The sequence below is a fragment of the Falco rusticolus genome, chromosome 2, assembly GCF_015220075.1.
Source record: "Falco rusticolus isolate bFalRus1 chromosome 2, bFalRus1.pri, whole genome shotgun sequence".
NCBI lineage: Eukaryota > Metazoa > Chordata > Aves > Falconiformes > Falconidae > Falco > Falco rusticolus.
In genome coordinates this window covers 313,824-337,960 of record NC_051188.1, presented here as the reverse complement: position 1 = coordinate 337,960, position 24,137 = coordinate 313,824, and the positions used below count along the sequence as shown (strand labels likewise).

At 60.3% G+C, this 24,137-nt stretch overlaps 1 protein-coding gene across 1 annotated transcript in view; it reads right to left on the bottom strand.

The window, feature by feature from the left end:
* PDE2A (phosphodiesterase 2A) overlaps positions 1 to 24,137 on the bottom strand; it is a 55,983-nt gene extending 31,846 nt beyond the window's left edge. The window contains exon 1 of the mRNA XM_037377770.1: positions 24,070 to 24,137. Within this exon, the coding sequence (XP_037233667.1) occupies positions 24,070 to 24,137 (68 nt within the window). The remainder of the gene's footprint in view (positions 1 to 24,069) is intronic.

The following is a 24,137-nucleotide window of genomic DNA, read 5'->3' as shown; positions in this document are numbered from 1 at the left end:
CCTCCGGGCAGAGGAGGAAGGCTTGGATTGGGGGAGGAAGACCTCCTGCTCTTCCCCCAAAGCCCATGAACCCCTTGGCTCGCTCCACGTTCCCTTGTCGCTCAGATCAGCTAAACCAGAGCTAAACTGGCCTAAGCTGCCAGTAACAGCCATTTAAGTGCTGCTCATGCTCTTATCCTCTCCCCGGGCTGCTCAGCAGCCATCGCCTGTGTGATCTTAAGCCAGTTCTTCATCCCGGCTTGCAGGGAGGCTGGATGGGGTGGGAAATCGGGGGGTGCAGGGCCCCTTGCAGGGTGCTGGGCCCCCTCCCTGCCGGCGCTGGGCACTGCCCTCAGCTTGGCGGGGATGTTTTGGCAGCGTGTCCCAGCTTGTGAGGCCCCAACAGCCCCCCAGATCAGCCACCCTCCGGAGCTCATCCCCTCCGCCGCCACACTGCAGCTGCTGTGGGCGTGAGGGGGCAGCCCCAGCTGAGCTGGCCGCCCCTGGCGTGTTTCCCCCGATGGCACTGGGGCTCAGCCCCACTGCAGAGGGGTGTCCCCAGGACCTCTGCTCCGCAGGTTCTGCAAAACACCCCAAAGAGCCTCCTATGTGCCAATGCTGTGTGCACAGCCACGCTATCAGACATCAGAGAATATACACCCACCACTCCAGCCAGATGCGAGTGCTGCCTTTTGTGCAGGGGAAGCTTTGGCTGGAGTGAAAGCACAGGTCCTTGGTCATGCCTCCCATCTGCTGGGAGCCAAAGGGTCCTGCTGCTCCCCAGGGACAGGGCACTGTGGGGATACGCTGGTGGCTTGCAGGGGCTCAACCCCTCTCGCACAGTCTTGAGACCCACGGGGAGAGCACCAAATCCACAAAAGCCCTGCTGCTGGTGGAGGCAGAAACATCTCCAAAGGGTGGGAAAGTTCCTCGGTGCCCTTGTCCCCATGGGCATCCCATGGGCATGTGGGGTGACTGAGTGGCCAAGCCACCTTGGGGCAATGGCCAAGCGGAGGAGAGTTGGGGGTTACTGAAGCTGCATCCCCCCCCTCCCAGCTAACCCCTCTCAGTGGCCCAGGGAGGTGCTGCAGCTCCAAAGCATCTCTGGGGGGCTGGGCCAGGCTCCCTGGGGAGGTGGAGGCCTGACAGCAGGACCCTCCCTGTGTGCTGCAACCTGCACCCTGAATCCTGCAGCCTGCATGTGGCACCCTGCACCCTACATCCTGCATCCCGCACCCTGCTCCCTGCATGATGCAACCTGCACCTCGCACGCTGCACCCCACACCCTACACAATGCAACTTGCACCCTACACCCTGCACAATGCAACCCTGCACCTCGCACGCTGCACCCCACACCCTGCACAATGCAACTTGCACCCCATACCCTGCACAATGCAACCTGCACCTCGCACGCTGCACCCCACACCCTGCACAATGCAACTTGCACCCTACACCCTGCACAACGCAACCTGCACCTCGCACGCTGCACCCCACACCCTGCACAATGCAACCTGCACCTCGAACGCTGCACCCCACACCCTGCTGCTTTTGTGATGCACCCTACACCCAGCATGATGCACCCCACACCCTGCTCCCTGCACGCCACACTCCCTGCGTGATGCACCCTGCATCTTGTATGCTGCACCCCACACCCCACGCCCTGCTCCCTGCAACTTGCACCCCACTCCCTGCACCCCACACCCTGCTCCCTGCACCCCATGCTCCCTGCACCCCATGCTCCCTGCATGATGCACCCTGCACTCCACACCCGGCTCCCTGCACCGTGCACCCCACTCCCTGCACCCTACGCTCCCTGCGTGATGCACCCCACTCCCTGCACCCCGCACCCCCGGGCAGGTGGGCCCGCGGGGGGGAGGCAGGGCAGCCGGCGAAGCCGCAGGGCCATCTAGTGGACAGGGCCACGCCGGGGCGGCTCAGGCTGGCCAGCCCCCACCGTGCCCCGGGGCACCCTCCCGCAGCCCCCCAGGAGAAGCCACCACGGGCAGAGCGGGGGTCCTGCCCCGGGGGGCGGGCGAGGTGCCCCAGGCTGGGACACAGCCCCCGCCTCGGCTCAGGGGGGGCCAGCCTCAGCGCTGTGCTGGCATTGTCCTGGGACTGGAGGGTGACGTGGCCATGGGTGATGGGCGACGGGCACCTTGCCCTGGGCAATGGCACAGGGCGATGGGCACCTCGCCCTGGGGGTGCCACAGAGTCATGGGCACTTTGCCCCGGGGGTGCCACAAGGCCATGGGCACCTCTCCCCAGGGGTGGCACAGGGTCATGGGCACCTTGCCCTGGGGGTGGCACAGGGCCATGGGCACCTCGTTCCGGGTGACAGCACGAGGCCACGCACACCAGCCCTGGGCAACAGCCCCTCACTGGGCTCAGCTCCTCATGCCTTGCAGGTGCCAGGAGAACGTTTCTCCCTCCCCAGGCCCTGCCTGGCCATCACAGCCCCCTGGTGCGGACAGGCACCCCGCCTTCATCCCCTGCCTTCACCCCCCCCCTTCACCCCCTGCCTTCACCCCCTGACTTCACCCGCTGCCCGCTCCCCTGCCCACCTCGCACCTCCTTAGCCGCTTCGCGCTCTGCTCCTGGCCCCAGCAGCCGTCGCTTTGGCTCCCGTCCTTCTCCTCCCACCAAGGAGAGGTTGGCCACGCAGCAGCCCTGGCAGCTGCTGAGGAAAAACCCTTTGAATAGCTCTTCCTCCACTCCAGCCTCAGTTTCCCCTCTCACCGAGTGGGAATCGGCCGGATCTGGGCGCTGGCAGGGTTTGTTTCTATGGCAGTGGGGACAAGTGCCACCATGACGGGAGCAGATGCCACCAACAGCTTTGGAGCCGCAGCTGCCGGGCACCCTGGGTTTGGGGAGCAGCACCCCTGTGCTGGCTGGGGAAGGACCCCACCATCCCCAGTGGGTTCTGGGTATGGGGACTCCACAGAGGGGGAGCGGGGTGGTCGAGGGGCAGCGATCTAGCCCCGTGGGTGGAGGTGCATCACCCTGTCATGGCTGTGGAGCTGGGGAGGGGGGAAGGACCCCGCGGGGGCTGCTCCTGGTGAGTCACCCTCCAGCTGGGCTATAATTAGAGATGGCAGCAAGGGGGGGTGTGGGCAGCTTTGTCAGCCGCTGTCCTTAACGAAGCAGGCAGCAGCGGGGCACCGGCACAGCCAGGAGGGCCACGGCTCAGCACCCCCTGGCAGGATGAGGGGTGCAGGGGGGTGAGGGCAGAGCTTCCTGCCCCGGGGACTCCAGGGCATGCACTCTGAGTCAGCTCCCATGGGGCAGGGTCTCCCTGTGCCCATCACCCTGACCAGGCCACCACAGGACCCACCAAGTCCCCATGATCAAGCCCTGGGCTCCCCAGCCATGGGGACACCTCGCTGCAGGGACACCCTGCTGCAGGGACCCCAGCAGCAGCTCAGCCTGCCCAGCTCTGCCCAGCCTGGACGGATCCTGCTGGCTCAGGTGCGGGTCCTGTGCTCTGTGCGTGAAGCAAATTCCCAGTGGGGCTGATACATTTCCCCGTGGGGCAGAATCACCCCCGAAGAGCTGGGTGCTCTGCAGCAGCTGCCGGGCTGGCAGGATCAGTGCCGAGCTTGGGATGTCATTGTCACCAGAGCCACACAGGCAGCAGGTCACGGGCCCAGTGCAGCTGCCTGGCGGACAGGCAGGTATTGCTGAGCCCACACAAAGGCACAGTGTGGGGCTGACCCCAGGTCCCCTGTCCCCAGCTGCTCATCCTGGCGCCTGGGGACAGGGCTGCAGGGACACGGGGCTGCAGGGCGCAGGGCTGCAGGGCGCAGGGCTGCAGCACCACGGTTGCACGCAGGCCCGGCCTCTCAGCCAGCGTGCATGCAACAGAGCCCACCTCCCTGGCCAGCTTGTTAACAACCCGGTATAATTACGAGCTGCTCCAGCTCACTGACTCATGCAGTCCCCAGGGTGTCACAGTCGGATTGGGGACATGCAGCATCCACCCCTGTCCCAACCCTGGCATAGGGCTGGGAGCTGCTGGGGAATAAATCCAGGTGCTGGGGAGAGGCAAAGGAGCATATTCCCCAGCCACGTTTCCTATGTTTCCACTCTGACTGTGGGTTTTTTTCCATGTTTCTGACCTGGGGTTGATAGACTGGTGCTGCCCATCATGTCTCTCCCCAGGATTCGGGGCGGCAGCCTGCCAGGCATCCCAGCCCTGCTTCAGCGGGAGGGTTGTTTAATGGCATAGGAGGGAGCGAAGTTCATGCAAGCTAGTAAATATTAACCCTTATTTCACGCAAAAGACGCCTCAAGAAACCTCCTTTGGTGTCTGAGACCCACAGACTCAGCTTTTCCCTGGGAGAGCAGGAGGTGCCGGCAGCAAACAGCACCAAAGCACCAAAGCCGGGGGATTTGGGGGGAGTGGGGGTGGTAAGAAGCAAGGCTGAGCCTTCCAAGCCCATGTAGCCCCAAAACACCAGCAACGCGTTTCTCCCCATGCCCAGGCCCCATTGCAGGTTGTGTTTAGGAGGGAAAGCTGCAGAAACCTGCCCCCAGAGCAGCATTGTTGGGTATACTGGGTATACTGGGAGTACAGGGATGCCGGGTGCTGCCTTGCCCAACGTGGGAGGGGAGCGTGGCCTGGCAGTTACCAGCTGTGCCAGCGTTGCTGTAAATCATGTCAGATCAGTGAAGCTTCATTAAGTGGCAGCAGTGGCACTGGGGTGGATTGCCGGGCCAGATCCTGGCTCTGGTAGTGGCTCCAGGGAAGCACAGCTGGGACAAGGACAGTGACATCTCCCTGAGCATCCCCACAGCATCCCTGACGGGGGCGGGGGGGGGGGGGGGCGCACACCGTGTGGCCAGGCATGGGGACAGGGTGCACATGGCCACGGGAGGCAGGGGGGAGCAGGGCGGGATGCCTGGGGCTGTCGCATCCAGCACTGAAGATGCCTCATTGCACCCCACGTCCGGTGGACGTGTGGCCGGGGACGAGGGAGCGGGGACACCGGGGCTACAGTGTCCCTGCCTGTGGCGCGGTCCCTGCCACGGAAGCAACCCGGACTCAGCTGGCTGGAGCAGAGCTCTGGGGACGTGGCCGCTAATCGAACTGCTGTATCTACAGATAAATTGAGGTGTTACTTCGCCAGAGCTGCTAATCCGGGTGACTCTGCCAGCTCTAAATTCAGGCGGAAATAAATCCATCTGTTCTCCCGCTCGGCCGCTAATCCCCCCGGCCGGGGCTCTCTGCAGCAGCCAAGCCTCACCGCTTGCTCCGCGGGGGTGTAACCTGGCGCTGGACGCAGCTGCCGATCAATATCTCATTTGCTGCTCGCCGAGGAAGGCGGTGATGGCTTCTTCACCAATAAATCCTACCCAACACCGCAGCCCTGGCTGGTGGTGGCCAAAATGGGGCTGCACCACAAGGGTTACATTGCCCACCAGAGCAGGGCATGCTGCAGCGTCCCTCCCCAGGGTGACGCTCAGGGTCCGTTGCCACCGACCCCTGGGGACAAGGCTCAGGGTACCGGGAGGCTCCGTGAGCCCAGACAATCGATGGCACCGGCGGCTGCAGCCAAACTGCTTCAGAGCAGAAGGAAGAAGCCGCTGGCTCCTTCCCCTCCCATTAAAGATGATGTCTCTGCTGCTGGGCAGGAGCAGGCAGGGCCTCCTGCCCACAAGGAGACCTGTGCATGTCCAGGAGTGAGGAAGACCTGCAGCAGGGCAGGGAGAAAGAGTGGGGCAGGAGGGCATTGCTGCTGGGGATCATTTCTGGGAGAGCTGGGGCTGGCAGGGCAGAGGCTGCTCCTGCAGCTGCTGGCAGCTGCGACATGTGTGTGCGTGTGTGTGTGCACGGGTACGGATCAGTTTGCATGTTCCCTGTGGGCGTGCATGCATGGGGATGTGTGCTTAGGTGGACTTGCATGGGGGGGTGTTGTGTTTGTGTGTGTACACGTGTGCATGGGGTGCCTGGATGGGGCTGTGCATGCGGTGGCGGGGGGTTGCACGCACAGGGATGCATGCAGGGTGTGCTTGTGTGTGCATGCACAAGGGGTGCAAGGAGAGGGGCACATGCATGCAGAGCGTGCATGCACAAGAGACATGCGTTTGTGCAGGCACAGGGTGCGTATATGCACAGGGAGTGTTCGTGTGCATGCACTTGGGGGGCACGTGTGGTGATGGGGGTTGTATGCACAGGGAGTGCACATGTGTGGGAGGTGTGTATTTGTGTGCATCACATGTATGTGCGTGGGGTGCACATGCATGCGAGTACACACACACTCCCCACCTTTCCCTCCATCCATGTCCCGTCGCTGACAGCCAGCCCTCAAGGCCGACCCCAGGGGCAGCAGAAGCCCCACAGCCCCCCCCCAGGGTCAGCCTCCGGGCTGGGAGCCACTCAGCCTGGTGTTTGCATTCCTGCAGCTCCACGCTTGCACCCTGTGCACCCCCACGTTTGCACCCCATGCAGCTCGGTGTTTTGCGCAGCCCCACATTTGCACCCCGTGCACTCCAGGTTTGCACCCAGTGCATCCCTACATTTGTATGGGCTCTGTCCTGGCTGGGGACACCCCTTCCCTTTCCAGCACGGGCCGGGAGCAGCCAGCTTACCCAGAGCGATGCGAAGGCCTCACTGACCTGCCCCGTCCCCACCTCAGCTGTCACCGGGCTCACTCCTGCCATCGCTGCCACCCCAAGAGCCAACAGCACCCTGTCACCCCTGGCACATCGTGAGCCCCACGGATGCCCAGCACCCAAAGGGATGCAACTGCAGGAACCGAGGCATGGTACGAACCCAGGGCTGGGCAGGGACGCAGGTGTCCTGGCACCTGGCCCCTTGGCAGGGACAGTCCCCGGGAGATGCCAGCTGTGGGAACCTGGTGGCACCGAGTCCTGGGCATGGGCAGGGATGGTTTTGCACTGGTTGTTGCTGCTGTCATTACTACTGTGGATTTTGAGCTGAGCAATGAAGGGACCTGGCTGAGGGTGATGAATAAGTGATGGAGCCCTTGGAGGGTCTCTATGGAGACAGCTCAGCTGCGCGGGGTGCCGGGGGTGGGTGGGTGGGTGGGGGGTTGGCGCTGGCAGTGGCCAGCGAGCAAGGGCTAGTTAGGGGGGTGGGGGGGGTGGCAGAGCCCTCTCTGCTCCCCGGCAGCTGATTGCCCTTCCCAAGAAGGCTGGTCCCCCTTGGGACCGGCTGGAAGGTGTGTAAAGGGCTGTTCTCTCCGTTTCCATCTCTCTCCCCGGGGCTGCAGCTCCCTCCTGTTCCTCAACTGCTTTCCCCAGCGTGGAGACAGCTTGGCTGGTCCTTGGCTATGAGCAAGCGCTGCCCATGGTGGCCACGGACACCTCCAGCTTGGCTTGCAAGGGCTTTTACCCCCGGGTGGCTCAGCCCCACTGTCACATGCAGCCTGTCCCCTGCGAGCATCCTGCACTCGTGGGGTCAGAACACACACCTGCTGCATGCTCGGGGGGGTGAGGGACAGATGACACTCATGGGGACAGCTTGCATCCAGGGGGACAGCGTGTGTCTGGAGGGACATGACCTGGGGGACAGCATGTATATGGAAGGTCACCACACACTTCGGGGACAACACGTGTCTTAAGGGACAGCAACGTGTTCTTGAGGGACAGCAGGTGTCTGAAAGGACCGCACGTGTACACAGGGACAGCATGTGTGTCAAGGGACAGCACGTGTTCTTGAGGGACAGGAGCTGCCTGAAGGGACAGCATGTGTCTGGAGGGACAGCATGTACCTAGAGAGAGGGCATGCATGAGGAGGGGGGACAGCAGGTGCCTGGGGGACAGCATGCATGGAGGGGACGGCATGCATTCAGGGGACTGCATGCACTGGGGAGACAGCAAGTGCCCAGGGGGCCCAGCCCCCCCAGACATGCAGCCCCCCCAGCACCGTGTGCTGTGAGCGCAGCAAGGTGCAGGGTGAGCCCCAGCCCCGTTAGCCCCCACTGTGAGCTCTTCAGCCACAGACAGCAGGCTGCAACTCCGGAGCACGAAGCTCAGAGCCCAGCCTGCCTCCAGCCTCCCTGTGCCTCAGTTTCCCGCTGAGAAAACAGCTCTGACCCCCCCAGCGGAGCCCGCAGGGCTGCCCCACACAGCAGGCACGGCTCAGGGGTGCAGGCAGACCCAGCCCGGCGGGATGGGAACCTCATTTAGCAACTTCATTTGGCGTTGCCTTGTTTTTCCCCACCTTTTATCACCGTAAATTTCTCTTCTGATACATTCTAGGTGAAAAATAAACGAAGCATCTGAGCCAGGTGGGCAATGTTCTTCCAGAAGCACTTAGGCAAATCGTTAGTACATTAATGACTGTGCCACGCCGGCTATTCCAGGTGGCCAAGCAGCAATAAGGAAGACCCCAGACCGGCCCAGGCATATGGAGGACATGGATTTATTGCCAGATTAAATACAAGAATAATAGGTGATCTCCATTAGCAATGGGCTGCGTCACTTCATACTGACCCTACTCCAGCTGCAGGACATGAGACTTCTGCCACGTGTTCCCAGTAGTCCCTTCTGCTCGCCTTGGCCCCTTGTGTGGTGGGTTTGCTGCCAGGTGACAGCAGACTGAGGTGCCACCACAAGCACCAGGGACTCTGCCCCGGGACGGGAAAGCAGGGCTGGTTTTCATCAGATTTGGAGACTCCTGAGAAATTTGGCACAGGGGGAACAGGCTTTCCATCCCCACGCACACATCCAGATCCCATGGGCTTCTCAAAAGAAGATCTGAATTATAACATCACTTAAGCCAGGGAGGCTCTGAGCCTGACCCAGGAATGCTCAGTACCCCACTACAGCCATCACAGCCTGGGTGCGTGTAGCCAGCACAGCTCTCTGTGCCCATGCCCCCCAGAATCTGTGCCCCCAGCCCAGCATAGGCAGAAGGGCAGATCTGGCTGAATTCCAAACACTTTCACCAAAAGGCCACCTGCTCCAGCCCTCCTCTTGCTCCAGGGACACGAACGCACACAGCTCAGCCTCTGTTTCCCCAACATGTTCCCTCGTCAGCAGGACCCCCTTGTAATGCTTGGGGAGGGAGAGCTGCATTCCCAAGGGCACCACAGATTCCCAGGAAGGAGTAACTGTGTCCCTGAGGGCACCATGGATACCCAGGGAAGGACAGCCATGTCCCCAAGGTCACCATGGATGCCCGGGCACTATATCCTGCTGTGTTGACACTTTAAAACATGCTGTGCCTCAGTTTCCCCTCTAGACCCAATGAGACCCATCTGATAGAAGGGGGACAGAAGGGAACCCCAGCTCTTCTCTAGCACCTTCAGGCACTTCCTACCCCACTCCTGGTGGAAATCTCCTCCTTGGAGGCAAATCAGGTCAAAACAATGCTCCATTTCATCAAAGGGGTGGCAAAGGGATGAGTGGGGACATGGGCAGCGCAGGCAGGGACCTGGCAGGACCATCCCCAGGGACCCTGATGTGGGGGTAACACGCAGCTCTCACTCCTCCCCACACTCGTACAGGTTCCTACTGGTGTCCCCAGGATCTTCCCCCTCTCAGGACAACTCTCCGTGGGCATCCCTTGGAATCCCACGCTCAGGCACCTGCTGCCACTCTTTCGCCTGGCACCTGCCTGCTCCAATTCCCCCTCGTTATCTCTCTTTTGTTAACAATGCACTCACTCGCTGATTTAACCTGGATTAAAACGGGATCACTCACTTGCTTGCTTGTTCTCCTCCAATTAATTTGTTCGTCACTTCTATTTCCAAATTAATTCATCAGGCTCTTTGGCAGGGAAATAACAGCGGCACACGGGGTCTGCGCTGCTTGGGAAGGGTTCAGTGTTAATTATCCCAGCAGGAAAGACTGGGATGGGAAGCAGAGCAGGGAGCTCATCTGTGATAGGGACCTGGATCCAGGGTGAGCAGCATCCCCTGGCCCACCTGCAAGTATCCCACCGAGGATGGGGGGCACGGCGTGGGGGACCCACAGCTCAGCCACGCTGGCCCCATCACTTCCACACTCCATCGGGAATACGTCACAGGGACAAAATCCTTATTGAACAAATTATGGCACCTTTGGGGGTGTTGCCCCGGTCACAGTGGGGGCGAGGTGGGGGGCCAGGCTGCACCCCGCAAGGGTTAATGCCGGGTACAGCACGAGGTGTTCGAGCTAAAAATACATGGTGACTTTTTCTGTATTTGCTCTAATGAGTCATTCTCTTTAAGTAATTTATTGCTCATTACATAATCACTTTCATTTTCAGCTCGAGAAAAATGGAATATTTTCCCCCCCCTTTTTTTATTTTTTTAATGAAAAGGGCATTTAGCAAACCCTGCAGGCACGTGAGCATCAGCCATTTTCCCAAACCATCCCTGCATGTTTCCACCAGCAGCTCCTCGGCTCCTTTCGCATCCTCCAGCCAAAGCCTTTCGGGAGCACCTGGGTGATGCTGCTGGCGCAGGGGGGCTCTGGGAGGGGACAGAGCATCCTGGGGAGGCACCGGGGTGGGCTTAAGGGGCTGGATCCCCAGCACCCAGCCTGGCCACATCTCACCCGGCTGCGGCAATCACCTGCTGACATGGCCCTGTGTCCCAGTAATCCCAGCACTGTCTCAGCAGTCCCAGCGCTGTGTCACAGCAAACCCACAGCTGTGTCCCAGGAAGCCCAGTGCTCCATCCCAGTAATCCCAGTGCTATGTGCTAGTAATCCCAATACAGCATCCCAGCAAGCCCAGTGCCACATCCCAGTAATCCCAGTGCCATGTCCTAAGAAGTCCAGCATCATATCCTAGCAATCCCAGCGCTGCATCTCAGCAATCCCAGTGCTATGTGCCAGCAAGTCCAATGCCACCATCCCAGCAAGCCCAGTGTCATAACCCAGCAATCCCAGTGCCATGTCCTCACGATCCCAGTACTGCATCCCAGCAAACCACGTGCCATATCCCAGCAAGTTCCTTGCTCCATCTCAGCAATCCCAGTGCCGCATCCCAGCAAGCTCAGTGCCGCAGAGCCCTGCAAGCCAGCAAGATGTCCTGGTCGCACCAGTGATGCCAAGCCACAGGGAAGGGGACCCCAGCCACCCTTAGTGCTGGGGGGCAATGGGCGGGGGGGTATCCAGCTCAGGCCCTGGCTGGGGCAGAGGGATTTACCCGCTGGGGGGCAAGAGCCCTGCTCTCCTACCCCTGCCAGCCCCCACTGCTGGCAGCTGCTCACTCCCCTGCCACTGAGGCAGGACCTGGGGGGGGGGGAGTCTCGGTTTGGAGCTGCAGACTAGGAATTAACTACACCAAATGTTTTATTTGTGTAGAAACGCAATTATGTTAATTAAAGCATGTCTGTAATTACAGCACTAAGTGGCCCATAAGTGCACAAGTGACTCTGGTGACTTTGGAAGAGCTGGAAACCTGGAGGATGGCTTGCTTCCAGCACCAGCAAGGTCCTCAGCAGGGTGAGACCTGGTGTCTCCATGGGGTGACAGCAGTGACCCCAGTGCCTGCAGAGCTGGCCGCTGCCTGTACTCTGCAGGGAAAAGCGAGCAGCGATCTCGGGCAGGGCACAGGACCAAGCTGGGGCTCGTTGCAGAGGATGCCTAGAGTGCGTGGAGAGGGCAGGACGGATTGGTACCCACAGCCGCATCTCAGCACAGGCATCTGCCAGCAGCCACGCCGCAGTCCCGCTGGCACCGGGTGCAAGGGCAAATGGCAGGCACCCCCACCAGTGCCCCAGGGATGAGGGAGCAGGAGGAAAAGGCTGTCCCTAGGGGCAGGGGTGGCCATCACTCTGGCTGCAAGGGGGGTACAGCCCTGGGTAGGCACCAGTGGCCAGGCAAAGGGAGAGGCTGGTGTGAGCGAGGCGGGGGGGGAGCAGGCTTGGAGCCCCAGCTCTGCAAGCAGCTGAGGCTCGAGAGTATATCTGGAAGGGAAAAATAAATGGGAAGCAGAGGAACATGACAGCAGGAGCAGCGGCCAGACAGACCCACGGGCTGGCTGGGATCAGATAACTCGGGCTCCAGGCAAAGGCAAGGCGGGAGATGGTGCCTGCCCTCACCTCAATAAAGCCCTTGCTGTGGGCAGCGTGTGACAGGGGGTGGGGGCACGATGGGGCAGAGGGGAGATGCCAAAGGGGCACAGGAAAGCCTGGAGCAAGGGAAGCACAAACTCGAGGTGTTTCGGGCTGGCAGAGCAGTAGGCATCGATGGGCAACTCCAGGGTCCCTGCACAGCCAGGAGACCTCTCCTCCATCCTTCAGCAGCGAAGAGCACCCGGAGGCAGTCAGCCTCCCACGCTGGCACCTGCCGACTCGGATTTCATCTTCCCCAGCCTCAAGCAGCGACAGAAAATTGCCTGTTTACTGCAGTCACCGAGCCTGAAGCCGAAGGATTTCACTGTGCGCATCCAAGAGACGGATCACAGCGCAGGCACGGGGTGCCCCGTGGTTAAGCATCACCGTGGCATCCATGGTCAGGATGGGCAGGGATGGCTGCTGAGCTCCCATGTTTAATTTGGAGCCATCATCAGCTCCGGGTAATTACAGGCCTGCATATTAATGGCCAGGTGCTGCAGGATGCCGGGCAGTGACACACCAGCTGGCAGGAGCGCGGGAGGGGAAAGGGGAACGGTGTCACTGAAGCTTTGCCGGGTGCGATTTATTTGCTTAACAAACGCATCGAGCCCTAAATGCCTTCGATAAGTCTGCAGAAAGGCTGAGTTCTGTTTGCACAGCAAACGCACTTCCCCGGATGCTGCCTGGCCCTTAAGCATTAAGGTCCTGTGCAGACAGCTGCCTTCGCTGCCAGGCTGGAAAAGCAGCTCCCCAAGGCTTCAAGGAGCCGCAGGAATGCAGCCCAGCCCTGTCTGACGGGGCTGGAAAGCCTGGCAGCCCTGCAAGCCTTTAAATCCCCTTTGCACAGCAGCCCTGCAAGCCTCAAATCCTCAGCCCCATTGCATAGTACCCCTGCGAGCCTGCAAATCCCCATGGTATAGCAGCCCTGCGAGCCTGCAAAATCCCACTGCATGGCAGCCCTGCAAACCTGCAAAATCCCCAGTGCATAGTATCCCTGCAAATCCATTGCGCAGTATCCCTGCAAGTCTGCAAATCCCCATCCCCGTTGTATGGCAGCCCTGCAAGCCTGCAAATCCCCATCCCCATCGCACTGCGCCCCAAGATGCCAGGACCCAGCTCACTGGAAGCAGGAGGGTATCCCCCAGCCTGCCCTAAGCTGTCTCCAAGGGGGTAACACAGGGAATGCCAGGTGACATGGCAGCACCGGCGCCGGGAGGAGAGGAAAGCAGGAGTGCCACCACCGTGGGGACCTCCAAGCGAGGCCACCGGCGCCCTGAGGGAGCCATGCCCGTGCCGCAGCGCCAGCATCAAGCCAGGCAGAAGCAGTGCCTGGCGTGACAAGGCAGGGAGAGAAAACACACGGTTACCCTGAATCTCCGAGGAATTGTCCTTGGATAAATGCAGCATTACAGACTCTGCCAACTCATCTTTCAATTAGTAGGTTTAGTTGATAACCAGAGGAAAAATTAAAAAAAAGGCAGCTGGAGGTGGTGGTGTTTTAGCATGTGTTCATTATCTTCCCAGAACTGTTTGCTGTTTTTTCCCTTTCCTGGCTTTTTTTCCCCCTTCCCTGAGTCCTCCTCCCATCCCGACGCACAACTAGCCCCACTGGCACAACCAGCCCCACTGCTCATCCCTGCCCAGCGCATAACTGGGCTCAGCACCACGTTGCAAGTTCAGGGTCTTCTTCACCCGTTGCCACCGGCAAAATTCCATGGGAATAGAGCAGGACCCCAGCATCCTGCCTCTGCTGTCTGTTCCCCATCCCTCCCTGGAAACCACAACCCCCCTGGAGCAGGGATCCTGTCCCAGGCTGCAAGATCCCAGATATCTCACCAAATCCTCTTGTGTGTAACCACAGTGCAAGTGGCAGCCACTCACTGGGCGGCCTTCCCTCCAAAACAAGCCAAGTCTCCATGTCAAGGAATTAAACGCAGCGCAGGCGCCATGCAAATACATAATATTAATATTAGCAAGAGCAAGCCCAGGGATCCAGACCATCAGAGGAGGGAAGGGAAAGGACATGGCTAAAAGACGCTCGTGCCTTTGAGGCTCGTTAGGGTGAGAGCTGCTTCATCTGACACCCAATTGCTTAAAAGCCCTGTTTGGCTGAGCTGAGCTGAGTTTTTAATTTGCCTGAAAGGAGGGAGGGGGCAGCTGGGGACAGGGGCCAGCAGTGGGGACACAGGCACCAGGGCTGGCATGGGCACCAGAGGAGGGATGGAGCTGACAGAGAGATGCAGGGACACGCTAACCCTGTGGGACAAGGGTGTACCCCTGGCTGCTGCGATGCCCAGGGGACAGCAGTGTGCCTTACTCCTTACTCAAGCCATGAAGCTGTTTTTATGTCTGACCAAGCCTCCTACCCAAGGAACTCGCTTTTCCCCCCATCCCTCTTTCCTCTCCAGGGAGAAGGTGACAGTGGCAGGTGACAGGGGCAGCAGTGGCGAAGGACAGACCCCTCCTTTGGTGGGGCATGGGCAGCTGTCCCCAGCCCTGCTGCTGTCCCTTGCAGCGAGGACACAGGTCCTGACACTGATGGGAAAGATGGGAAGGCAAGCAGCTCAGCCCTGGGGTGGGCACGGAGATGCCACATCCTCTGGTGACGATCCCCAGCACTGCCAAAGCCCCCACACAGCCCTGCTCAGCACCCTTGGCACCAGCTTTCCAGCAATGAACTTCAATCGGCTTCTGCAGCGTGGCCAGATCCTGCTGCAGGTGTCACCAGCATGGGGCTGGGTCGGGCTGGTAGCAGTGGACCGCACTGTCTGTGAATTAATGGCTTTTCCACAGGGTGAACCGCTGGCCCCAGCTCCTCTGCCATGCCGTGCCCAGCCAGGGCACCTGCAGGAGGGCTGGCAGCCAGGTGTCACCCAGCAAGAGCCCCCATCCTCTTCCCTTAGGTGGGGTCCCCATGACAGGGTCTGGTTCGCTGCTGTGTGGTGCCGGGATCCCACCGAGCCGCACAGGGAAGGACAGAGCAGGGTCCCCAGAGTAGCACCTTGGTCTGGCGTGCCTCTCCTGTGCCTGCAGACTGGGGGGCTGCAGGAGGGAGGGGAGCGGGGGGCACGGCTGGTGTCCCCGCTGCCCGCACTGGTGCCCAGCTCGGGCTCTCCGCACGCTGGGCTCAAACAGGGGGCTCGCTTCCCAGCACGCTGCCAGCGCCCATGCACAAGTGACACACAGGCGTGCCTGCCTTGGCACTTCTCGCGGAGCTGCCGGCTCGCCAGCCCACGGACCTGCTGTCCCATCTCCCTGCCAGCGCGGTGGGGAGGGGTCCCCAGCAGCACCGTGGGTCCCTGCCAAGCCCCCACCACCGCAGAGCCCCTCCGTCCTCACCAAAACAGGCGCAGCTGCAGCCCACCCATGCACCCAGGGAGCTGGCTCCCACACTATTCCTGGGGCTGGGGGAGAGAAGACCCCCTTTCCATCCCAGCATTCCCACGGGATGCAGTGCAGCAGGACAGCCTGCTCCAGTTCCTGGAAGAGGTGGTAATTGTGGCTGGACCCGGGTGGGGGGCAAAGATGTGCCCCTGGAATTGCCCTGATGCAGCTCCTGGGGTGTGGATACATAGGGAGCCGCTGGCACCGCTGCCCCCTCCTCCCAGCCCATGGCACGCATCCCACCTCGGCTCTCCCAGGGGGTTTCAGGCAGTTGGGTAACCCCAGGGGTATCTTGTCCATCTGGCGGGTGCAAGATGGGAGCCAGCCCCTCTCAGCCTCTCCCTGAGTCCCCCCCCAGGGTGCAGCAAGCCCAGCTCCCACCATGACCATCCCCTTTTTCCACAGCATCCTCCGGGACAGGTGCTTGCTCAGCTCTGCAGGTGCCTCCACTCATATCCCGGGTTTGGCCAAGGGAAACCAGACCCAAAGGGTGCCTTAGTGCCCTCATGCTTATTTTGGGGGATACTCGACCCTCCGCAGCTGGGCTGCGGTTTCCTTTGGGGCAGGAGCCTGGCATTTACTCACAGAAGTTTCTGGTTGCTCCAGCCCTCCGCCAGCACAGCCAGACTGAGCCCAGACCCGCTGTCCAGTGGCACAGTGGCAGCACCCCTGGTGCGGGCAGGCAATATCAGGCTTGGAAGAAACCCCATAATTAACACATTACAGGGCTCCACTGGAGGAGCCCAAGCCTCTGATGGTGCAGAGCACTGGAGGGAACCAGGGAAAAGCAAAGAGCAAAAATGTAATTAACAAAGGTCACGGTGCTCCTGGCTCACACTGCTGAGCTGCGGCACTGCCTGAGCCTACCTCGATCCTCTCCCTCCTGAGGGACCCCCTGCAGCTACGGGAGGCAAGGAGTAGAGGAGCCGGAGCATGCACACAGCCACAGGCACTGCTGGCAGCTGCAGGTGTGGGCTGGAGCAACCAGAAGCCTCTGCCAGAAGCCTCACCTATGCCCAGGTGCCCATCACCCTGGTGTCTGACACCCAGGTGGCCCCACCGCCAACCCTTGGGCTCACTGCAGCTTCTCATGCCTTGAGATCTGATTTGTCCCCGGGCTGTGGATGTACCCCAGCCTGGCCACATCACTTCTCACTCAGGCTTTAGGAAAACACTCGAGTTTTGGGAATTTCACCCGCCAGCACTTGCTGACTCAGCACCAGGCCCCCTCCCCGGGTGTAGGTGAGGAAGGGTGGGAGATGAAGCCATCGCAGGTGGCAGGTCCCAGCCATGCTCTGGCTCTGCTGTGGTGGAAGCATATGCGCAGGGTGAGCCCGGCGCTGCCTGTCAGGGAGGAAGGAGCCAGCTGTGTGCAGTGAGCAGAGGCAGGGTCCCAGGACCCCTATCCTTGGAAACACAACCCTACTCCTAGTTCTAGCCCAAGCTCTCACCCTAACCTCAGACCTAGCCCTAACCTGAACCTTAGCCTTGGATCTAACCATAACTCAAACCCTAACAGGAACCCTGAACCTAAACTTAGCCATAGTTCTAACCTGAGCCCTAATCCTAAACTTAAGATGAGGTCTAACACCAAGCAATAACCCTAAGGATAAACCTAACCTTAGTCCTAGCCCTAGCCCTACCCCTACACCTAACATTAACCTTAACCTCAACTCTAGCCCTAACCCTACTGTAAACTTAGCCCTAGCCCTAAAATTAAACTTACGGCTAGCCCTAACCCTAAACTTAGTCCTACCTGTATCCCAATCCCTAAACTTAAACTTAGTCCTAGCCCTAACCTAACCTTAGCCCTGAACCTAAACCCAACCTTAGCCCTACCTGTAGCCCTATCGCTAACCTTAGCCCTGACCCTAACATTGTCAGCACGATCCCTAACCCTAACATCAGCCCTAGCCCTGGCCCTAACCCTGACCCAACCTGACCCTAACCCCTACCTCAGCTCTGGCCCTAACCCTGACCCAACCTGACCCTAACCCTGACCCTAACCCCTACCTCAGCTCTGGCCCTAACCCTGACCCAACCTGACCCTAACCCTGACCCTAACCCCTACCTCAGCTCTGGCCCTAACCCTGACCTCAGCCCTGACCCCAACCGACCCTAACCCCGACCTCAGCCCTAGCCCACCCATGCAGCAGCCGGAGGGGGGCTGAGCCCCCCTGCTGTGTACCAGAACAGCCTCCCCCCACATACCCACACCCCATTTCCCACCTGACCAGAAGAACCCCAAGTGCTGCAGAAGGACCGGGAGGGTCCCCATGTCCCGCAGCCCCCCCAGGGAGGATGGTGCTCAGGCCCAAAGAGCCCCCCAGCCCCTGCTGTGCCATGGGACCCTTCGCTGGCGGCCAGCAGCAGGAGCTCCGGGCTCATGGGCAGCAACAGGGCAGAGATTTTTCTGCCTCAAGTAGCTGGGAACAAATTCCCTGGTGGGGTGCTGTCACCCTGCTGGAGCCGTCACCCCGCTGGAGCTGGGAGAGTAAAGGTTCTGCTGGTACTGACACCCGTCCCCACTGCCGGAGCCGCCTTGCTCAGCCCTGATTTCTTATTGAAAGGCCGCATGCCTTCCACTAGAAGGATGCTGCCATCAACCTGGCTGTGTTATCACTGGTAAAAAACAATAGGGAAAGGCCCACTTTTTATGGAGAGCAAGGAAAAACACGGCAGCACCCATGGCTTGTGTCCTTCCAGCTGGGCTCCAGCTGAGTGTCGGCTGAAGGATGGGACTGTGGACCCCGTCCCGGCTGTGGGACACGGGGCAGCCCTGTCCTTATCCCCTTGCAGAGCAGAAACCCCAGGCTGTGAACTGCTGTGAAGCCATACGGACATCCCAGCTCCATTTGGAGGGGTGGAAAGGCTCCAGCTTGGGATGGTCCAGTGACGTCCTCACTGGGCTACTCAATCCCACCGCTTCATGCCCTGGGTCCCAGGCTGGGTGCCACCCCAGCGAGGGCTCATATCCTAGGCTACAGATCCCTGTGTTCCCAGGTAGCAGCGTGTTCTGGCAGCCCTGCCTGCACCTGGCTCCCACAGGCAGGAGCATCAGGGCTCTGCCACCACGGGGTGAGGTTCAGGGTGCCCGTCCGTGAGGAGGGGTTTGCACAGAGCTTTGCATACCGCACAGAGGGGAGCATCAGCATCTTCACCCCATAGCCACCAGACACTGAACCTCAGAGGACATGGATGGGTCCCCTTCCAGAGCTGCCTGCCCCACGTCTGCCTGTGGCCAAGGGGAACGCAGCTGCATTTGGGCAGCAACAGCTCAAGGAAAGAGGAGGGGGAGAAAAAAAACCCTCCACCAGTCTTAGCCTTTCAAATGCTCATTATAAATAGCTCCTCGGTGTCTTCTGAGTCACCCAGCTGAAACGTGCAAGCTAATAACGAACTGGGAAGGGGCTGGGAAGTGATTACAAGCTAGGGGAGGCTTTCTGGCTAAGTCATCACTTCTGTGACGGGGCTGCTGCATCGGCAGCTGCTGTTTGCTTTTTGCTTCCTTGGGTGCAACCAGTCCTCCACTGCATCTGGGGAGCAGAGGGCTTTGGAGATGCTGAAACACGCTGTGAGGTCATCCGCGCCAGCTGCAACACCTGAGCCAAGCCCTGAACCCCTCCTGAGCCCCAGACAAAAAATCAGGTTTGAATATTTTCTGTGGGAAATGCACCCATCCAAAACGACCTCCTTTTTCTGTTTGATTTACTACAGAAAACACAAACTGCCAAAGACCCAGAAGGCTTGAACCCAGCCAAAATGCTCCCTGCAAGCTCTCAAAATCATCCTTTCCCCTCTGCCTCCCCAGGCTGGCATTGCAGAGCTGCCAGGCTGTGCCAGGGCAGCCAGGGCACATGATTTGGTGATGGGAGCAGGACTAAGAGCTGCTGCTGCCAAATAACCGGCCCCATGGGACATTTCTGAGCCAACACTTGGTGAGTCCTACAGGCTGCTGTGCTAGTCCCATCCCTCGAGGATGCTACGTGGATGACGAGGTTTGGGGACACCTTCCTGCTGCCTGGGGATGCCACGGCACCGGGACCACCATCAACAGGGAATGGCTGCCCAAGGACCAGCTGGAGACCCTCCATCCAGGCTCCAACCCGCACAAAAGAGCAAATCTTGGCGTCATCACCCATTGCTGCAAGGCAGGCGAGACCCCCAGCCAGCTTTGACACCTCAGCTGGGGGGATCCAAGCTGCCAAGCTGCCCGTTGCATGTGCTCTGCCCGTTCTCCATCATCTAACACCCCCTGCCACCCCCCGCTGCCATGCGGATGGAGCCGCAGCAGCAGACAAAGCATCTCCCAGTGCTCTCCATCCCCCTCGCTCCCCCCTCCAGACAGGCCCATCCATTAACAAGGACAGCTCAGCCCTTTGCAGGAGAAAGCTGGACAGGCAGAAAGTCCCAGGCAGCTCCGGGCCCTGCCTGCATTTCTGGCTGCAGCCCAGCACAGCTCTCGGCAAGCCACGTGGAAGCTGGGAAAGAGACAAAAGCGAAAGTGGGGACCGGGGTCAGAGAAGAGCGGGAGGCAGGAGGGATTCCCAGAAGCGGCTGCTGCTGCATCCGCCACTGCCCCAGGGAATCCTGTATCCCCAACAGAGGAGTGGCCGCAGAGCTGGCTCCCACCCTGGAGGGATGCTTGTCCTCCCAGAGCTCATGGAGCAGCGCAGCTCCTGGGGGGATGCGCAGGGGTCGGCTGCAGATGACGGCCAGGGCACGCTCGGTGCAGCCCCTTGACGGCGGTGCCACCGGTGCTGCCGCCCTGGGCCGTGGCCAGGCCGTGGTGTGCCAGCCTGCCTGGCGGAGCAGGGGCCAGCCTGATTGCCTGCATCTGCGCTAGCATCTGGCCGGCAGCCGGCAAGCACCGGAGGTTAATTCCCTGACACTTTACAACCGCTCGCTGCTCTGAAGCTGAGGATGCTCAGGGGGGATGCCCTGGAGGGGAAACTACTGGCTGGTGTCCCTCCCCCCCAGGGAACCCCCCCAAGTACAGAGACATGCAGGGTGCCAGAAGCCAGGAGTTCCCCTCCATCCTCTCTGCAAGGCACCTCCAAGCTCCAGGGCTAGGTGCCCACGCAGGTGGGTGATGCTGAAGCACCCCAGACGCGACACAGCTGACATGCTGGCGCCAGGCTGTGCAAAAGGCAGAGGCATGAACAGCCCAAGGCTTTGAAAAAGCCTGGAGAACATCACACGCAGTCACTTGCAGCTCCCAAGGACCCCAGCAACGGGGGAGCAGGCTGCCTTCGCCCCACCGAACCCCTTGGCCCCAGTAAGTGGGTGCCCAGTGAGGAGCAGAGCTGCCCCGGCCATGCTGGATGGAGAGATGGAGCCAGTACTTTCCATGGCACTTTAAACATGCAACACAGCGACTGGCAATAACCACGAGGCAGAGGTTCAGGACGGGCTCTGGTGGGCTCAGCAGCCTGCTCTCAGCTTTGCGGATGCTTGGAGACCTTCGAAAGTAGGCTGAACCGCTTCGCCAGGCAGCTCGTGCCCTCTGCATCCCAGCCAGTGCTGCTCCCTGGGTACCTGCAGGGTTAATGGCACGGGAGCAAGACGTAGAATCCTAGAATGGTTTGGTTTGGAAGGGACCTTTAAAGGTCAACTAGTCCCACCCCAGTGGATGCCATATTTCTGCTGCCAGTGCTGCCCTTCAGGCCGTGCCCTGGGAGGGAAGCAGGAGTAATGGCGAGGACACACAAGGTGGGGAAGGACCAGAGTTTCCCTTTGATATGTGCCCAGGTCACACAGGCAGTGGCAGGTAGGGACATCAGCATCATCACAAATGTCACCTCATGCCATCAGCCCCTCCAGGAGGAACTGGCTGCCAGGTGGGTGCATCAGGGAGGTAAAATGGGGATGATGCATTACACATCACCCTTACATGAGCCTTGATGGGAACACACTGTCCAGGTCCTGGTGTAACTGGCACAGAGACTTAATGCGCTCCTGTAAAGATGCATAAACTATCTTTGTCCCTTCCTGGGACACTGGGCTCTTTGCTGGTGCCCATGGGCTCCCCGGGCAGGATGGAGCCCCTCTTCCCAGCTGTGGCTGCAGCCACAGTCCCTCCTCCGTCTCGCGCCTGGCACCGACCTCATCATCAGACCAGCGCTGAGCATGGTGACACTTGGCCAGTTCACATGTCCCCACGTCTGCTCCTGCCAGGCAGCTGCCAGAAGCGAACCAAGCAGCAGAGAGAGCTGGATGAGAAGCAGGCAGCCCTGTCTGCTCTCCGATGGAAGCCCTGACTTCTCTCCAGCCTCCTCTGAGCCTGCTCCTTCCCTGCAGGGATGCTCAGAGTATCATCTCCTCCTCCGTGTTTTCAATCCACAGAGCTCGGCTGCTTCTCCCCCAGCCCCGGCTGCTGTCAGATGCTGTCAGAGCAGCAGCTCCGGGCACGCCAGCATCCTACCCGCCACTAACCGGGTCAGGAGCCGCCCGCCTGGGAACACGTTTCCCACAGGGGGAAAATGAAGGAGGAAATGGGTTAAAACGTGACCTGGATAACAGAAAATGGCACTTGACTGGCTGCCACCCAACACTCCCCTGGAATAAATCAGAGCTTATCGACAGCGCACATGGGAGACCTGGCCCACCGATGGATCTCGGCCCCACGCAGCATCCCCACCCAGGCAGCAATGCTCTGTGAGGGCAGGCAGCGGCATTGCTAAGATCTGCCGGCAGCGCACAAGGCAAGCCAGCATTAAACAACGCGGGGCTCGAGTGGTGGCAGAGAGCAGGCAGCATCACCCCGCAGCGCTGGCCTCACTGGGGACACCCCCTCTGGCCAAACGCAGGGGCAAAGGCATTGCCTGAAAGCTCTTGGGAAGCTTTTCCACCTCTATATATCCCCTTGGGGTGTACAGGAATGGGGACAAACATCTCCTGGGAAGGACCAGGTTACGTCCTGGTTAAAAGGAGGAAGAATGGGGTTCACCATTCCTGCCTCTTCCATGCCGGATGGCTCGAGGGGCATAGCCAGCCTCAGCTACACTAAGTTTCTATAGCATCTACCTTTCTTAAAAGCCATTAAACAGCAGCTGCAAGTCAGCAGAGGCCTTCCAGCCAGAGGAAACATGGGGATAGCCTGGCATTTCAAGACCTTTGTGTGTTTTGCTTAAAGAAAAGGACATGGGCACATGTTCTGGTGGCAGCATGAAGGATCTCTTCAGGGAACAAAGCATGCACAGCACCAGAGGGGAGCCAGGAGAGCTGGGGGGGAAGGATGCTGCCCGCAGAGGTGATCAGACCCAGCACCCACAGCAGTGTAGAGGGATCAGCAGCTCTTGGTGCCTCTGGAGGTGTGTCTAAGCCCCACACCACATGTAGGTAGGAGAGATGCTGGAGGCTATTTTCTATAGAGAGGCAAACTCCTCATCTGAAGGTGACATGAAGGTGCAAAAACCTGGTGATGCCAGAGGGAGACGTGTGGTACTGGGGCAGGAGCGGGCAGCAGCTTCCCTTGTGCCCCAATGATCCTGTAATCACTTAAAGCCCCAATGATCCTGTAATCACCCAAAGCACCCACTCCAGGAGACCTGAGGCTGCTCCCGGGCACACCCGCATGCAGCGAGGCAGCCCCTGGGAGTGGTGGTCCCGGCGTACGCAGCCGAGCCAGGCAGTTTGGCCAGTGCCTGAGCATGTGGAGCTGGCACCGCCAGACAAAGGAATCCAAGCACCAAGCAGCCTTCCTCCTCGTCCCCTTACACCTACATCCCTTCCCCACCAGCTCAGCTCAACCCTCTGGCAATGTGGGATTTGATCCCAGCAACCACCAGGGCAGGCTGGGAGCACCCAAGATCTCTCGGTACCCGGGAGGCAGAGCACCCACATACTGCAAATCGCCTGTGCACAGCCTGCTAGCCGGCAGCTGTGGAGCCTCGTGAGTGCTACACACGCGCGCGCAGAGCCGGGGGTCTCCTCCATCCCTAGCCAAGCCCGTGGGTGATGGGAATTCAGGCACCACATGCTTTGCATTAAGCCAGCTCAGCCCCTCTTCCCACATGGGCTCTGTGGAGCATCACCCTTCACCGCTTCCAGGGAGCACCGTCATCCCTCAGCAAGGTCACCCCATGCTCTCACGCAAAGCCCCTCATGCCTGCACCATGGAATGAGGTCCCTGTGACCCTCAGAGCCCCTTCCCCACCTTGCTGCATGCAAGCGGGTGCAGCGCCACTGGGACCCCCAGACCTGTTGCGTGGGTGGGTGCGCAGGGGGGTGGCTTCTCATGCCCTGCATGGAGCCGCTGAAACCATGATCCTGAGGCCTGAACTGCATTCCACAAAGTCACCTGCCCTCCCCCCCACCCCCCCCCGCCCCTCTCCAGCAGCCCACTGGCGGGCCAGGAGCCTTCCACCCCCTCCAGAAACTGCCACAGGGCAAGGGTGGCTCGGGAAATGGGGGGATGCTGCTCACACCAGCCCTCCAGCACAGAGCCCTTCAGCTAGCCACCTGCCCTGGGCTAACACAGGTGGTTAGTGGGGAAACAGGGGGCAGCGGCTGGGGGTCACCAGCCTCTTGTCATATCCCTGCCACCCCCCTCCCCACCAGCTGGCAGGCAGGAGGAACTTTTTCCTGCCTTCCCCACGTCTCCCTCGCTCCCTCGCCCAGCATCACCCCCGGAGCATCCCTCCCTCCCAGCGTGGTGCCCCCAGCCCCGGGGCCGGCGGGAGGGACTCACAGGTCAGACGCTGCCGCCTGGTACGGCTGGCTCCGGCAGAGGATGGAGTGTCCGCAGCCCTGGCCCAT